Source organism: Canis lupus, chromosome 21 (assembly GCF_048164855.1).
Source record: "Canis lupus baileyi chromosome 21, mCanLup2.hap1, whole genome shotgun sequence".
NCBI lineage: Eukaryota > Metazoa > Chordata > Mammalia > Carnivora > Canidae > Canis > Canis lupus.
This window is the reverse complement of record NC_132858.1, coordinates 20,490,566-20,508,027: the sequence shown is the minus strand read 5'-3', so window position 1 is coordinate 20,508,027 and position 17,462 is coordinate 20,490,566. Positions and strand designations below refer to the sequence as shown.

The 17,462-nt window shown below is 34.5% G+C and overlaps 1 protein-coding gene across 5 annotated transcripts in view; it reads right to left on the bottom strand.

Annotated features, from left to right (window-relative positions):
* ELP4 (elongator acetyltransferase complex subunit 4) overlaps window positions 1-17,462 on the bottom strand; it is a 252,787-nt gene that overhangs the window by 184,588 nt on the left and 50,737 nt on the right. For all 5 annotated transcript variants that reach the window (XR_012013944.1, XM_072790991.1, XM_072790989.1 and 2 more), the window contains exons 4-5: window positions 7,531-7,662; window positions 861-1,000 (exon numbers count right to left, since the gene is read on the bottom strand). Coding sequence is in view for 4 of the 5 variants with exons in the window: in XM_072790991.1 (XP_072647092.1) it covers window positions 861-1,000; window positions 7,531-7,662 (272 nt within the window). In the remaining variant the exon portion in view is untranslated. The remainder of the gene's footprint in view (window positions 1-860; window positions 1,001-7,530; window positions 7,663-17,462) is intronic.

Sequence of the window (17,462 nt, the reverse complement as noted above, 5' to 3'; positions counted from 1 at the left end):
GCAGTAAGAACTGAAATTACATAGTCTTAACACTTTATAAAGTATTCAATGTCAAGGACTGTAATTTTCAGAGTTTTGCTTCAATAAAGGTAGCACTATAAACATGTTATGCTGGTTTAACATTTAAAACTCTTCATTGGGCCAGCCCAGGTGGCTCAGCGGTTTAGCACCACCTTTGGCCCAGGGCGTGATCCTGGAGACCCGGGATCAAGTCCCGTGTTGGGCTCCCTGCGTGGAGCCAGCTTCTCCCTCTGCCTGTCTTTCTCTCTCTCTCATGAATTTAAAAAAAAAAAAAAAGAAAAAAAAATCTTAAAAAGAAAAAAACAACTCTTCATTGCAAAACTCAAAAAAATCCTAAATTCTTCAAAGGCAACCTAAAAAAATATAAATTACTGTATTTACAGAATAACGAGAAATAGAAAGACTTAATAAATATTAGAAAATATACACTTGTTTACTTTCTGAAAGGACACTTAACTGAAAAACCAGTACTTCATACCATTTTCACTGCTATTATATTAATACGTAGTATTTAATTATCTATCTGCATTTAGGGCTAAAAGACCTTGATTTAAAAACTATTCCACATTTTCTTGACAATAAATCCAGCAGGTATTATAATTTTGGTATCCAGACTTTTTAAACAGCAAATTAAGAATAATAGCATATCCAACACTTACAGGAACAGAAAAAGAAAACCACATATAAAGACATAATATGAAGCATATGTACAATTAAGGTTATGTATTATATAGAAAACATTTATTAGAATATGTACCTTTAGTTATGTATTCTTTCAAAGGATGTGGTAAAGATGCACTCTGTTAACCTGTGGAATCAGAATTGGGTCATTAACTTACCATGGTTCTATATTAAGAGTTGGGGATAATTTTTCTGGAAAAAAAAATCCATGCCATTTTGAAGTCTCAATTAGTTCTTGTGGCATCCTTTTTGATAAATCATAATAGTGACCGAATCTTGAAGAAGATACTGGTCCAGGCTGTTAAGAAAAGCCATATTAGTTGTTTAAGAAAAACCATATTAGTTGTTTAAAAATTACTTTTTTTTTAACTACAATGTATCTGAAATACATTCAGCAAAATACTGATATATTTGTGCATTTTAATGCTGACAGGAAGAGCTGATATACACTGACTTAATAAGTTTCAAAAAGAGCATACTACAATTTTTATTATTTTCAGTGATACTAGAAATCAACCTTTTCCTCTCCCATGTTTCTTTGCTCTTGGTGGCTCCCTAAATTTGATAAGAACTTGAACACCTCTTTGCTTTTCTTACTGTATATACCTGCCTAAGCTAAAAAGAAATTAATATATATGTCTTAATTATTTTTAAAGTTTCCAGGTTTAAATGACAAATCAAATTTGGAATTGCTAAGAACTAATGAAAACTTAAGCCAATGAAATCACTGGTGAGGGGCCCAAAAGAAACTAGCTATTGATACTACATATTTGCATTTTCAGACTTAAAAATGCCTAACAACATCAGATTATAAAGTAACATAGAATAAAAACATTTAAGTCTGATAGAAACATTTTTCTCAGTCTGTGAGTTTGGCATTTATTTTCTAAGTAAAATGACTGTTCATCCCTTCATAAGATACTGTTTATTTTCATTAACGAAAGAGACCGATCAATCAGCTCAACCTGTTTTCAATACAAAGTATATACAAGTATGTTTCCCAAAACATGATTTATCTATTTACCAGGGCAGTATTAGCAAATAAATTAAGAGACATAAAGTACGTTTCTTAAAAATAGGGTAAAGTTTTTAAATGTAAAGTTATTAGTATAAAGCAATTTAAACAAGGTCTGTTCTTTGGCCTATAATCTATTCTTTATCCGGATTATAGTTCAGAATGTTTTTACTGCAATCTCTGCTAGAGCTCATCTTTTTATTGTGTAAGTCCAAGCCCCCTTAATGTTTTAGAAAGGCCTTGACTAACTGAACTTTGATCTGATGTCTTCATTGAGAAAAACACCAGGTTGCCCATTTCAGATGCAAATCCTCCTAAGGCCCAATAGAATTTAGTAAAGACAAGCAAAAAAGAAGAAACAAGAAGTTTCCAGGATCCTCTTTGAGAATCCTGGGGCACACTGGTGTCCTTAATCCACACTGCTCCATGGATTAAGGTAGGTGATAACCTTTCCTGATTCAAAAGAATAAGCAGAGTGCCTACAAACTGGGTGGAGACTAGGATTTGGTAATAATAAAACACCATGCAATAAAAGCTTGGTCTATGTCAGAAGCCTCTGAAAAGGCCTCAATGTACCACATTCCCAGGCCTAGTAGGGAAGCTTGCAAAAGCCTACCTGAATCAAATAAGCATGAATAATCTATTTTAGCAGACTGGCCATGGGGAGAGAGAAAGAAAGAGAGACTTTTCGCTTCTTTTAAGTTTGAGTTAATAAATTTATTAGTGCACTGAAGGTTCTTGAAGTCTTGGGCACTCAGAGAAATATGCTAAATTGCCAAGAAGCAAAGTATGCTTTTTAAGTTGCCGTCTCTATTAATGTTTCTAATTATAATATTAATGTGATAGAAATCTCAGATTTGGGATGAATCAAGGCAGAAAATTGATTTCATGCTGTGACAGTTTACATATAGAACACATAATTTATTAAAATGTAAGAATAAATTTGGAAGCTTTTATTACAATTAATATTTTTAGAAATTAAGATTAGATACATCAACTAAAATATTCACAAGGTAGAAATTATAAATTTTATTGATGATAGAAAATCTCTAATCCTTAAATAAAAATGAAAATGAAAAATAAATATAGCCTTACAGGAAGAAACAATTTTCTAAGGTTTTTTTTCTACCCAAGACACAAAGCATTAGCATATAATCAGATTTTTTAAAATAGTATGAAATCTTTTGAGGCTTAGAATTGTAAAACAAAGACTTCAAATATTTCCTCTGAAAAAAGAAAACTAAATGCTTTAAATCTGATAATAATCCTTGGAAAAATATCAACTCTACAAAAAAGATGCATTAAAAATAATATCATCAATAACTCATCAGTTTTATTACTCTGTTTGATAAGAACATGTTGCTTTAGTTTTACATTATGAAAACTTCTGTTTCACAGACACACACTAACCTTTACCTCTGTCAACTGTGGAATGGAGAATAATGGAATGGTTCAGTAAAAATTTACTATGATAAGGGAAAATTAACTCTCATGGGGGGCCAGAAGTAGCACAGAGCAATAAAACAATACCATCCCTCACCTCCAATATATTAGAAAGAAACAAAACTTTCAGACAAAAGCTGCACTACAAATAGTCTAAATAAGACATTTCTTATTATTGTTATCATTTCTTGTTTCTCAATATGGCATAATAGAAAGCAAGAATCCAAATAGTTAACTAACTACTTTGAGCCTCAGTTCAATTACCAATAATAACTATTTTATTAGGCTGTTGTGAGAATCTAATGCAATACTGGCAATGAATATTTTGTAATTGTAAAGAACTACATAAATGATATTAATTATTATTGTTGTGTCATGATTCACTAGAGAATCATTAGATCTATCACTTTCCTTTGTAATTACATTACCTCCTTCAAAACATGGCATTTGTCACCTGCAATATGCACACATCTATCACAGGACTATTATGGCTGAACCACTAAGAAAGAAAACCAAAGTGTAATAAGGATTTAATATAATAAAGATCTAATACACTAATACATGAAGTGCTGGAGCCATTGTAGGCTTTGGTAATAGAACTACGTAATACTGAAGAAATTAGGTCTCAGTATATGCTGTAAGGAAATAGAATAGGGTGAAAGGGAATAAGAGTCTTCTCTTCCTGGGGTAAAAAGGGAATAGGACTTGATGACTGGATAAGTGAAAAAGGGCATATCCACCTAAGAGAATCAAAATCACAGGACAAGGGAAGGGGGGCTTTTTAAAACTACACACCCTTCCAACTGGAAGTAGCACCGCTTTATACTTTACTGAACTACTGTTACTGATTCAGTGTGCATACTCATCCTTTTCTGCATTTCCTAAGTGGGAATGTGACTACACTCTTAGGAACTGATGGCAACTTATATTAAAAGGTATCTCTGATAAATGACACAGCTAGTTTTGGACTACTTGTTTAATATTTATTCATAATAGTTTTAACTATATTTTATCCCAGGTAAAACTCAGAAAACCTAGAGTTTTGTTGTTTTTAAACTAATAATGGCAAGGTAAAATCTAGATTTATAAAGTAGATGACGGTTGATCACCACACTCTATCAGTCTTGGCAAATCCTTATATATAAAATTTCTGTTACAGGCAAATATACATGCTGGTGACATTTCAAAGAAAAGCAAAAGAAGTCAGAAGATTCTATTTTGTAAACTTGACAGAACTCATTTATAAATACTAATAAACTTAAGTTTGACCATTGACGGTAAATTCAAATAAGCTATTTTTATTCTACTTGCATTAATTAATGCAACTTAGCTCAGGTTTGCATTTAATTCATAGAATATATAATTCATTCACTCATGTATCCAACAAATAGCTATGGAGCGCCCACTATATGCCAGTAAAACAAGATATTCAAAGTCCCTTTCTTTTATTGAGCTCACAGTCCAGCAGGAGGACACAGATGATACTATCTGTTAGGTGATGATAAATGCCCTAAAGAAAAATAAGACAGTGAAAGGAGATGAGAGAGAGAGCGGTTTTATTTTATAGAGACGAAGAAAAGAATACTTTCCTCATAAAGTGGTATTTTACTGGAGAACTCAAGAAAACGGCAGACTAAGTCATCTGGGAAAGATCATTGTAACAAGAGGACAATTTTTAAAACTGTAAACTTTGAAAACTGATCACAGGGTTTATGTGTTAATATGTGGCCATTAAGAAGTTTAATTTCATAGATAAAACATATTCTAAAGCGAAGAGAGGAATAAGGACTACTCACTTATATGTAAAGGGGGCAAGAATTATTTGTAATTATAAAGAAACAATGTAAGAAACAAAGAACTTTTGCCCCAACTTTAAACAGATTTTGTAACAAGCAGTTAAAAATAAAAGGCTTAAAGTTTCAGTTATTTGAATCTTCAGCGACAATTTGATATGAAGAATGTTAGTGATCAATGAAAAACCAAAACAGCTGAGATTAGAATGAAAATAAATGCAAGATTCAAGTGATTTATATAACCTACAATTGGACTGGCATATTGCCTCTCCAAAAAAGCTAAATTTAAGAGCTTTTGTTCATTATTGACTCTTGAAGAACATACCAGTAGAAAAATGAGAATATAGTCACTCTTTACAAAAGCGTCACCATTAAGCCCAGGAATTTAAATGAAACTACTGGCTCAAGACATGAAGGAAGTTCTTTGCCATTAGGGCTCTCAAGTGCTAGTCCTACATTCCTTGTCTGTTTTAATCTCTATCACTCTGCTCACATTTTCCTAAGCAGAATAACTACATTTATTCTGGCCTCTTATACCCAGTTCTCAATCACATCCAAGTGACGCAATGCCTGCAACAAGTGTCTGCACAGATCAGCCCTCTATTTTTTAATGCATATGTATAGTATTCTACTGTACACCAATACTGTAATTTTTTTAACCAAATGCTTATTTCCAATCTTCTGTTATGAAAAATACGCTATATAAATAGCTCATATACTCATTTTACATGAGTAAATATATTCATAATGTAAATCTCCACAAGATCAAAAGGTATGTGTTTTTTTTATTCCGAAGTATAGTACCAAAATAATGTTAGAAGTACTTTAAAATACATTTTTGAGTGCTATGGATACAAAAATAAGAAACTAGATAATTATGTATGGAAAGCTATCAGAGTGGTAATATTTGCACTTGGAGAAGGTGGAGTTGGTGAAAAAGAAAGTGAAAAGCATTACCAGTAGAAATATAAGCAATTTACAAAGAGCAACTCTCATAGGATTGGTGAATATAGTGGGTTTTTTTTAAGATTTTATTTATTTATTCACGAGACACACAGACACAGAGGCACAGACACAGGCAGAGGGAGAAGCAGGCGCCATGCAGGGAGTCCGACATGGGAATCAATCCTGGGACTCTAGGAAAACACCCTGGGCTGAAGAAGTGCTAAACCACTGAGCCACCTGGGCTGCCCTGAATACAGTGTTTTTTATTTACACAGGAGACTTAAAGGTAGGCTTGGATTAGATTGTGTAGATGTTATACACAGTCTGGACAAGTTTGTATTTCATATTGCAAGTTTATAGTAGCAAACAGGTTTCAACTCCTATGCTAACTCTAATATATTTTCTGGTAGTGACCACCCAGAACATGACAGAGAATTCTAAGGCATTGTCTAGGCTTGGCAGAGGGTTCTAGGATTGACAGTCTGGCATGCAGTTAGACGGAGGCAGTGGAAACAGTATACCAAATTAGGCATTTGCAGTTAAGAAATGTTATAAACATATTTCTGGGGATCCCTGGGTGGTGCAGTGGTTTGGCGCCTGCCTTTGGCCCAGGGCGCGATCCTGGAGACCCGGGATGGAGTCCCACATCGGGCTCCCGGTGCATGGAGCCTGCTTCTCCCTCTGCCTGTGTCTCTGCCTCTCTCTCTCTCTATCTGTGACTATCATAAATAAATAAAAATAAAAAAAAACATATTTCTGCCCTTGGGGAAGGTAACAGTGATGTAGAAGACAGAAGGGTAGACTATGGGTATTGTGTCTTATTCAGATTAGAATTTCTTTCTTTTCTACCAGTATGATGTCTGGTAGACATTAAAGTATTCTGAAAAATGAATAAATAAACAATCAAATGAAGGAGCTAATAAACAAACAGAGCCTTCACCAGGAGCAGAGCGCATAAGCTTTCATGGGTAGGGATCCCTGGGTGGCGCAGCGGTTTGGCGCCTGCCTTTGGCCCAGGGCGCGATCCTGGAGACCCAGGATCGAATCCCACATCGGGCTCCCGGTGCATGGAGCCTGCTTCCCCCTCTGCCTATGTCTCTGCCTCTCTCTCTCTCTCTCTCTGTGACTATCATAAATAAATAAAAATTAAAAAAAAAAAAAAAAGCTTTCATGGGTAAATTTACTGACATCTGTATTCTCAGAAATTTTCCTTTCACTTCCTGTCTCTTAGTCTATCCTTGATAGATGAGGTTAAAATATAGTGATACAAAATGTACAGGAATAAAAACAGTAATTCTAAAGAAAAACCACTTATGCTGAATATTTATAGGTAACCAAGATGGATAAAAATAGCTTACTGAGTTCACTTACTCTGGCTTGCAACCGTAGAATAAAAGATTCCATATGGAGATTATGGAAGAAATGAAATCTATTTTGGTAAAAAATTTTTTGCCATAATTTTATTTTTTAAGAAATGTCATCTTGGTAAAATACAAATAAAAATCTAGTTATTTAAATAAGCATATATACATTGTAGTGCATTTAAGAAATAACAGGTATACCACAAAAGATTCTATAAAATGAAAACAAATACATTTGCAAATTTTAGAAATAGTTTGAATGTTGACTTGCCTCCATCTTGGGTAATAACTGGTAACGCCAAGCTATTTTCATCTTAATATTAGATTCTGGTGTTTTATGATTGCCTACATCTTCATCAAAATCTTTTTTACAATTATCATCAAGTAATGGTGCAGGAAGTTCCTAAGAAAACAGAATGATACATTACTGAGCATCTGTGATTAAAAAATGTAACAATTTTCTTAAATCATAATATTAGCAATACTAGAACTTTCCAATGCCTTGATGCCTTAAAATTGATTCAATCATATAGTCATAACAGTATGGCTATTTCTAAAACAGAGGAAAATGATATATATACTATTGTGAAATATTTTTAGCAATAAACAAGAACTTAAAGAAAATATTCAAATTTTTATACTATGAAAAAGCAAATGTTATTGCAAGTATGATCTTTTATACACACACACACACACACACACACACACACACACACACACTAAAAGCAAAGCCTGGAATTAACATTTATGTATTACATGTAATTATTGTTGTCTGCTGCAAGGTAAAAATAAAGCATGTGTGCAATCTGTTTACTAGTTTGTAATAACTAGAATTCAAAAAACTCATTCACCTAAATAATCAGTGAAGTAACAACAATAAGACATTTATTTTGCCCTTACCAAATGTTAGTTTTTTTACCTGTATGCTTATGTCTCTTCTTTTAACAATGAAAATAGAACTTAAAATTTCATTAAGAGACACCGAAGTCCAATTTTACCTTTTCTGCTTTGGAAGCTGACCCAGGGAGTAGCTATTAAAAACATATGGAAAACATTTGTGTGTGTGTGTGTGTGTGTGTGTGTGTGTGTGTGTGAAGAGGAACTACAGAAACAATGCAAAGAAAAAGTACCTAAGTTTTTTGGAGAAGGAAAGCACATACAGTAGTTTTATTACATATTATTTTTATATTAGCAAAAATCATAACGATAATGTGGGGTGCTGAATTAGTAAACATAATCTTGTGCTAGGACATAAATTAGTCTAAACTGTAGCTTTTACTTTGCAAAATCAAATTTATTTATGTTTAGAATCATGTCAACTAATCAGCTGGAAAAACACATTAACCATCACGTATTTTAGTTATCTACTAAAACCAAAGAACCATACTTTAATTTATACACATTAGAAACTAGCTATACCATTTAAACTCTGACTCCATCCCACCACAAAGCATTATTATCTTACAAAATTTTATAATATTATCTTAGAAAATAAAAAATAACTTATTTTTTCAATGGAAATAAATATTTGTGAGGCATGTAGTACAATATGCATAGTGGTTATGAGTTTGAATTCTATATCCAGATTGTTTAGGTCCACATCTTAACTTTACACACTAAAAGCTATGTCTGTGATTACCCTGATCACTACTGGACCTCTATGCCTCTATTCATCATCTGAAATATAAAGATATCAGTATTTATTTCATTGAGTTTTTGTAAGGAATAAAGAAGTAAAATATGTGAAATGCAAAGAATGGTGGTTGCTGCATATTAAGTACTTAATAAACAATTATAAGAATTAAGTCAAATAATTGCCTTAATCAATACTCAGAGCCACATATTTTGAGTTGACAATAGTAGGCAATGTATTGATTGTTGAATCATTATATTCTATACTTAAAATATAACATTGCATATTAATTATATTTGAATTAAAAAAAAAGAAGAAATATTCCCAGTGCAGAATGCAGAAAACAGGAACCCAACAGTCTTTCTGAGTTAAAGAGACCAAGCTAGGAGTTCAAGAAGGCCATGAGGCAAAATACAGGGGAAGAGAGGAGCACAGAGAGAGCTCCAGAGGTCTGTAAAGGCAACTCTTGAATACTGATCAGCATATGGACGGACATAAGGAAACTACCCAAAACTGGTGAAAGAACCACTCAAAAAGAGCAAGGTGAGCAATTTCTGAAGTTCACTTAGAACCAAAAAAGTCCATGGTCTCACCAACCAGATGGAGAAACCTTATAATTCATGAGGCATTAAGTAGCAAGGGGAAATCAGCCCTAGGAAAAAAGCTGCTCTGATTCCACCTGATGAAGCTGGCCTAAAAAAGCAAGCCTCAAAGTGATCAAACTGTTTCCAAGTAACTTTACTGAATCCCAGAAATGAACTCAAGAATGTTTGCAAGAATGTAAAATATCTAGCACTCCACATGTTAAAATTCGCAATATCTGGAACCAATAAAAAAATGACCAGGCATGAAAAGGAAAAAGAGAATATGACCCCATAATAAGGGGATGCAAAAAAAAAAAAAAAAAAAAAAAAAAAAAAAAGGGGATGCAACAATGATACAAATATAGTTAGACTAAGACAAAAATCAACTAAATTATAGTCCATGTGTTCAATAAAAATTGAGCATAAAGAGATAGGAAAGATCTATTTTTTATTTTGTTTTGTTTTTAAGATTTTATTTATTTATTCATGAGACACGGCAGGAGAGAGAGAGAGTGAGAGAGTGAAAGAGAGAGAGGCAGAGACATAGGCAGAGGGAGAAGAACACACTTCTTGTGGGAATTGATCCTGGGACTCTAGGATCATGCCCTGGGCCGAAGGCAGGAGCTAAACCCCTGAGCCACCCAGGGATCCCAAGATCTATTTTTTAAAAGACCCAAATAAACCTCTAGTGATGAACACTTCAACATCTGAGATTTTAAAAACATACTGGACAGAAGGAACAGCAGATTAGACATGGCAGGAAAAAAGATTAATGAACTGTAAGACATAGCAATAGAAATTATTTAGAAATTACAACAAAGGTATAAAATTTAAAAAAATTATAAAATCAAACTCCCCACAATAATCATTAAGTAAACAATATTCCCAGCATAAACTTATGCATATATCTGGACATGCTAGACAAAATACTTCCATAAAAATAGCAGGTATTAAAATACTATTAATATTTGAAAAATTAACACTTTATAAAACAAAAATGAAGTTGAAAGAATTATTGAACTGATGATTCTTTACTTTGAGAGATATTACTTCCTGACAGATTCTCTCCAAAGATTATAAATGTGATTATGAAGCACATTAAGATGTTGGAGTCGCTATGTTCCTTTTTACATGTTTTAGTTTTCAACGAAATCAGTTTCTTTTTTTCTCTCTCCCATAAAAAATGAGGAAACTAGCATGTAGCACTTTCTCCCAGCCCCAAGTTTATTTTTTTCGCCTATAATTTTTATGCTGTCAAGGTTTATAGAGTTGCATTCTTGTCTGCAGCCAGATACAGAGTCGTTTAGCTTAGAGTTTTGTTGAAATTGATTCACCATGGGTGCTTTTACCACAGTTCCATAATTCTTGAGTTTTATTTAAAAAATTGATACCTGTGTTCATTTAACAGTGCCAGGAAGGTACCAGGGGTGAAGCAGTAAGCAAAATAAACCAAGTCTCTGCTTTTAGGGAGGTACATTCTTCTAGAATGGGTAGTGATATGAACTTGAAGAAAAAAGAGGAAAAAAAAATACAGACTAATGGGATATGTACTTTACATTGCATAGTCAATCAAACACTCTGTCAGGAAGTAAATAGATGGATCTTATTTTCAAATACTTTTTTATTGAACCAGTACTTTGGTTGTATATATTTCATAACATTTTTACTAGTTTAGAACTAGGTAGATACTGCTATTGTACTGTCATTGGACAAGGAATGATGCTGTGAGTCTGAAGCCTTCCACTCTTGTAGGTGCCTTGCTTTTTCCTGCCTGAATGCCTGAATAATGCTTCCTTGATCTTTAATAACTTAAAAAGGCTGTATCTATTGCTTTGCATTACACTGGATGTCCTTTTAAGTTGAAGATCTCAATTTCAAATAAATTGTTTTTGTGTCTGATACTTAATATTACGTTTCTGTTCTATACTGAACTAGAATATATCCTTATTTATGTAAATATCAGATGTATCATAGACAGTTGTAAAACATCATACAGTAAACAATTTAAATGTAAGATGAATAAATGTTTTCCCATTTTCTAGACCGGGTTTGACTAATAGAAATTTCAGTGATGTTGAAAACATTCTATATCTGCCCTGTCCAATACAGTAGCTAGTAGATACTTAAATTTATTAAATAAAATATTTTCCACATTATTATTATATTCTCACTGTTTTAATCTCATTTCTCTAAATACACTGTAACTATTGTGAGCCTGTTTAATATTGGGTGATATTATTTAAATCAATTCATATTTTTAATTCTGCAATTATCCTTTTTAACTACTTCTCATGTTTTTTTTTTTTTCAAGATTTTATTTATTTATTCATGAGAGACACAAAGAAAGAGAGAGAGAGAGAGAGAGAGAGGCAGAGACACAGGCAGAGGGAGAAGCGGGCTCCATGCAGGGAGCCTGATGTGGGATTTGATCCCAGGGCTCCAGAATCAGGCCCTGGGCTGAAGGGGGCACTAAACCACTGAGCCACCCGGGCTGCCCTACTTCTCGTGTTTTTATTTTTATCTATCTATCTATCTATCTATCTATCTATTTATTTATTTTTTAAAAGATTTTATTTATTTATTCATAGAGACACACACAAACACACAGAGGCAGAGGCAGAAGCAGGCTCCATGCAGGGAACCCGATATGGGACTCGATCCCGGGACTCCAGAATCACACCCCGGGCTGCAGGCGGCGCTAAACCACTGCGCCTCTGGGGCTACCCTACTTCTCATGTTTTTAAAATTTTATTCTTGTGATATTTTATTGAACTCCTGCTCTTGTTTTTGAACTCAAGTTCTGATTAAACTCTTCTATAAATCTCTTATGAAGGAATTTTCTTCTGTTCTTGGGTTATATTTTCTTCCAGACTGAGTTTTTCCCTCTAGCTAAAGTTTGAGGGTCAAGTATCATGCTATTCACCTATATTTCTGTACCTTCGTGTTACGAGAGCTAAGGCAAAATTAAATGCCATCTTCTTCTTCTTTATTTTTTTAAATGCCAGTTTCTTTAGAAGACCTAGACTCTTGGGACGCCTGGGTGGCTCAGCGGTTGAGTGTCTGCCTTCGGCTCGGGGTGTGATCTTAGAGTCCTGGGATTGAGTTCAGCATCACGCCCCCTGAGTGAAGCCTGTTTCTCCCTCTGCCTGTGTCTCTGCCTCTCTACCTCTCTGTGTCTCTCAAGAATAAATAAATGAAATCTTAAAAAAAAAAAAGACCTAGACTCTTTACTTTCTTATGAGATTTCATAAAATGTTAACTTCCTGTGTTTACATTAATTGGCTCAGTAAGTATTTTATTCTTGTTTAGGGAATGATATATTATTAGGTTTCAGATTATATAACCAAATCAATGTTGCTTTCTGAAACATTTGCTTTAGTTTGAGACCATCAGCCCTAATTATGTTTTTAAGGTTACGATAATTCTTTGGTTTCTGGATGTAAGGATGAAGTATATTTTTATTTATTTGAGAGAGAGTGCACGGGGGTAGGGTAAGAGGGAGAGACAAAGAATCCCAAGCAGACTCTGTGCAGAGTGTGGAGCCTAAATTGGCCCAATCTCAGAATCCCGAGATCACGACCTGAGCTGAAATCAAGAGTTAGATGTTTGACTGACTGAGCCACACAGACATTTCTCATCAATATTTTTTGTCTTGTGGGGAAAAGGATAAAATCTGTGTAATGTTAAAACAAAGTTTGGTGATTCTGATATTCTTAACTTTTTCCCCTGCTCCACAGCCTTATCCTCAGGGTGAAGAACCACTAATTTTATTTCTGAAATGAGGAAATAAACAAAAATTTAAATAAGATACTAGAAAATAAGATACTAGAAACTGAATTTATATTATACCTTGCAAAATCTATTTTAGACATATAATTGTCTAAAATTTACTTTTCCTCAATTATCTTTTTCTGCATTAAAATACTAGGTATCAATTAAAACATCTGAATTAGTTTTGTTATCAGTTTTTAAACAATTTTTTAACTTTTTATTTTTATTTTTTTTTATTTTTATTTTTTTTTAATTTTTTTTATTTATTTATGATAGGCACACAGTGAGAGAGAGAGAGGCAGAGACACAGGCAGAGGGAGAAGCAGGCTCCATGCACCGGGAGCCCGACGTGGGATTCGATCCCGGGTCTCCAGGATCGCGCCCTGGGCCAAAGGCAGGCGCCAAACCGCTGCGCCACACAGGGATCCCGAACTTTTTATTTTTAAATTTTTTCTTAAGTAGGCTCCATGCCAGTGTGGAGCCCAACACAGGGCTTGAACTCATGACTGTGAGATCAAGACCTGAGCTGAGATCAAGAGATGGACATTCAACCAACTAAGCCACCGAGGTGCCCTTGTTAACCAGTTATTAAAACATAGAATTATTTACAAAATCATTGGTCTACAATTATATTCCTCAATACAGTAGCTCCGATCCATATGTGGCTATTTAAATTTAAGTTTTTATTAATTAAAATTATGCAAAATGATAAATTCAGTGTCTTAATTGCCATATTGTTCAATAGCCACACGCAGGTGGTACAGGTAGAAGACATTTATAACATCACATAAAATTTTATTGATTAGTGCAGGTCTAGAAAATAGGAAAATGTATTTATTCATTTAACAATTTAAACTGTTTACTATGTAACTGTCAATGACACACTTTACAGTTACATCAACTAGGATTTTAAAGAAGCATCACAACTTATTTCAAATTAAAACCAGGAGATTATTTTTCAGTATCTAAAAAAGTTGTATGCCTCCCTGTCCTTTTGCACTCTCCTTTATATCAACAACAACAAAAAATTTAGCACTATTTTTTCAACTTATAAAAAGCATACCATAGAGGGATGAGTTAAATAGGTGATGGAGATTAATGAGTATGCTTGTTGTGATGATCACTGGCTGATGTATGGAAGTGCTGAAACACTATATTGATACACCTGAAATTAATATACTCCTCTAATGTTAACTAACTGGAATTAAAATAAAAACTTTAAAGAAAAGGATCCCTGGGTGGTGCAGCAGTTTGGCGCCTGCCTTTGGCCCAGGGTGCGATCCTGGAGACCCGGGATCGAATCCCACGTCAGGCTCCCGGTGCATGGAGCCTGCTTCTCCCTCTGTCTATGTCTCCGCCTCTCTCTCTCTCTCTCTGTGTGACTATCATAAAAAAAAAAAAAAAACTTTAAAGAAAGAAACCTCTCTTCACCATAAAAAAAAAGTACCCAACTACCCTGTAAAAATCAATATTTACTGGACAGCAATTGATTTTATTTTTTATTTATTTTTAAAGATTTTATTTATTTATTCATGAGAGACACACAGAGAGAGGCAGAGACATAGGCAGAGGAAGAAGCAGGCTCAGAGGGGAGTTTGAGGGGCACTTGATCCCAGGACCCTGGGATTATGACCTGAGCCAAAGGCAGATGCTCAACCAATGAGCTACCCAGGTGTCCCCATTGATTTAATTGATTTTAAAACTGGTAAATCTTCCTTACTCTTGGAAGTTTAGGTTGTTTGCAGTCTGAGAATCCTATGATAAACATTGTTGTTTATAACATAAGGCCTTTGCATCTCTAATTATTATTTTTTCTATGGGATATATAAAACACATAGAAAAAATAAAGAATAGTAAAATAAACATGAAGACCACAGTTTCTACCACATGGCTTTAATAAACTCTAACAACTGGTATAGTTGCAGAAAAGCTGTCATTTCAGCAAGCAAGGAGCAACACTCTTGTATCAAAGTAGGAGGACTGGTTGAAAATCTTTAAAAAGAAAAATAAGACCTCTCAAATCCCCTATTTTCCACTAAGAACCAGGATACTACTCCTCCCCAACTGTGAAAGAGAAACTGAGAGATCAAATAAGACAAACTTTGGAAGTAGGAACATGATAGAGGGCAGAGGTGAGGCATCATGTTGAAGACAGGGTAACTTAGTGAAAGTCCTCATACAAAAGAGTGAGATGCCCCCAGCACCCCCAACACATGCACATAGGTGGTTCCCACTGCTGGACTCTTACAAGGCCAGAAGCCGTCCTTAAGAAGAACAGGAAGGAGATTAAAGGAGTCCTCCCTTGAGAAACTGACAGAATTTAGGGAAAAGGCCTTTAGAGAGATATCACTAGATAAACTTATAGTAAACCTAAGAGACCACAAGTTATATGCCCCCCAAAATAGTACTTCCAACTAGCCTTCTAGCCCCTCACTCTTCCATATTAAAAGATAGTCAAGAATTATCAGATATTTTATTTATTATTTATTGATGATTGATTTTTAAAAAGATTTTATTTATCTATTCATGAGACACAGAGAGAGAGAGAGAGAGAGAGGCAGAGACACAGGGAAGGAGGGAGAAGCAGGCTCCCTGCAAGGAGCCTGATATGGGACTTGATCCTGGGATTCCAGGATCAGGCCTTGGGCCAAAGGCAGACACTCAACCACTGAGACACCCAGGCGTCCCTATCACATATTTTAAAAAGCATCTAATATGGAATTCAAGGACCAAGGCAAATGAGCAGGAAGCAGAAACAATGCCAGAAATGAATAAAAACTTCAAAAAGAATAAAAAGTAATATATATATGAGATGGTGTATAAAAAACAAAACACTTCAGGGCAGCCCTGGTGGCTCAGTGGTTTAGTGCCACCTTCAGCCCAGGGCATGATCCTGGAAACCCAGGATCGAGTCCCACATCAGGTTCCCTGCATGCTTGCTTCTCCCTCTGCCTGTGTCTGTGCCTCTCTCTCTCTCTCTCGAATAAATAAATAAAAACCTTTTAAAATAAATAAATAAATAAATAAAATAAAACACTTCAGTAAAAGGAAACAGTGAGAAAAAAACCTACGAGTTTCTAGAAATTAAAAATGTAATAGGAGATTACATTTCAGTAAACACGATTATTAAGACAATTTTAAAAGATGAAGACTGGAGCATAAAGGTTAAATTGTTGAGGATCACAAAGTTAGTAAATGACAGAACAAGGACTTGTAATGGACAGTCTTACTCTATCACTGTCTTTATCTCTCTCTCTTTTTAAAGGTTTATTTTAGAGAGTAAGAGAGAGAGAGAGAGTGGGTGCTCGACTGTGGGGGAGGGGTAAGGGAAGAGAGAGAGAGAAAGAGAATCCTTAAGTAGACTCACTGCTGACCATGGAGCCTGACATGGGGCTCAATCCCAGGACCCTGAGATTATGACCTGAGCTTAAATCAAGAGTCTCAGCTGCTTAACTGAATTACCTAGGCACCTCTATCACTCAGTGTCTTAACCATTATGCTATATAACCTCTTAAAAAGATAGAAAATGAGACAGAAAATAAAATATTTAGAGAAAGTGCACAAGGTTGACACCATAAAAGGATTTCTTAGAGAAACAGAGGCAGTAGGGGAAAATATCCAAGAAATAATCTAAGAGAAATATCCAGAAATGAAAGATGGGAGATACAGATTTAAAATCCTGAGTATTAAAAAAAATAAAAAAAATAAAAATAAAAATAAAAAAAATAAAATAAAATCCTGAGTATTTAAACTATGAATGAAAATAGACATACATCAAAGCATATAATTCTGACACTTCAGAACAAGAAGGAAAAAGGAAAATACCTGAGAGTGTCCAGGATCTAGACTTTTCAGAGGGAAAGTTATTTTAAGCCTACTATTCTGTATTTAACCAAACTAATGTTAAATTTGAGAGTAAAATTAAGACAATTTCAGATATGCAAAGTTTAAAATCTCTACCACCTTACACCTCTCTCTTCATTCACTCTCAAGTCACTAGAAGATGTACTCCACCATCAGCAAAGTCAGAGCAGTTGTTAGGATGATGAAGGAAAGTAACAGAGTAACAACCATGTAGGTCTGTCTAGAGACCAAGCAGTCCAGTTGGAATAGAAGGATCTTGGACTCTAGGGAGAGGATGACTTTTTTTTTTTTTTTTAAGATTTTATTTATTTATTCATGAGAGAGAGAGAGGCAGAGATACAGGCAGAGGGA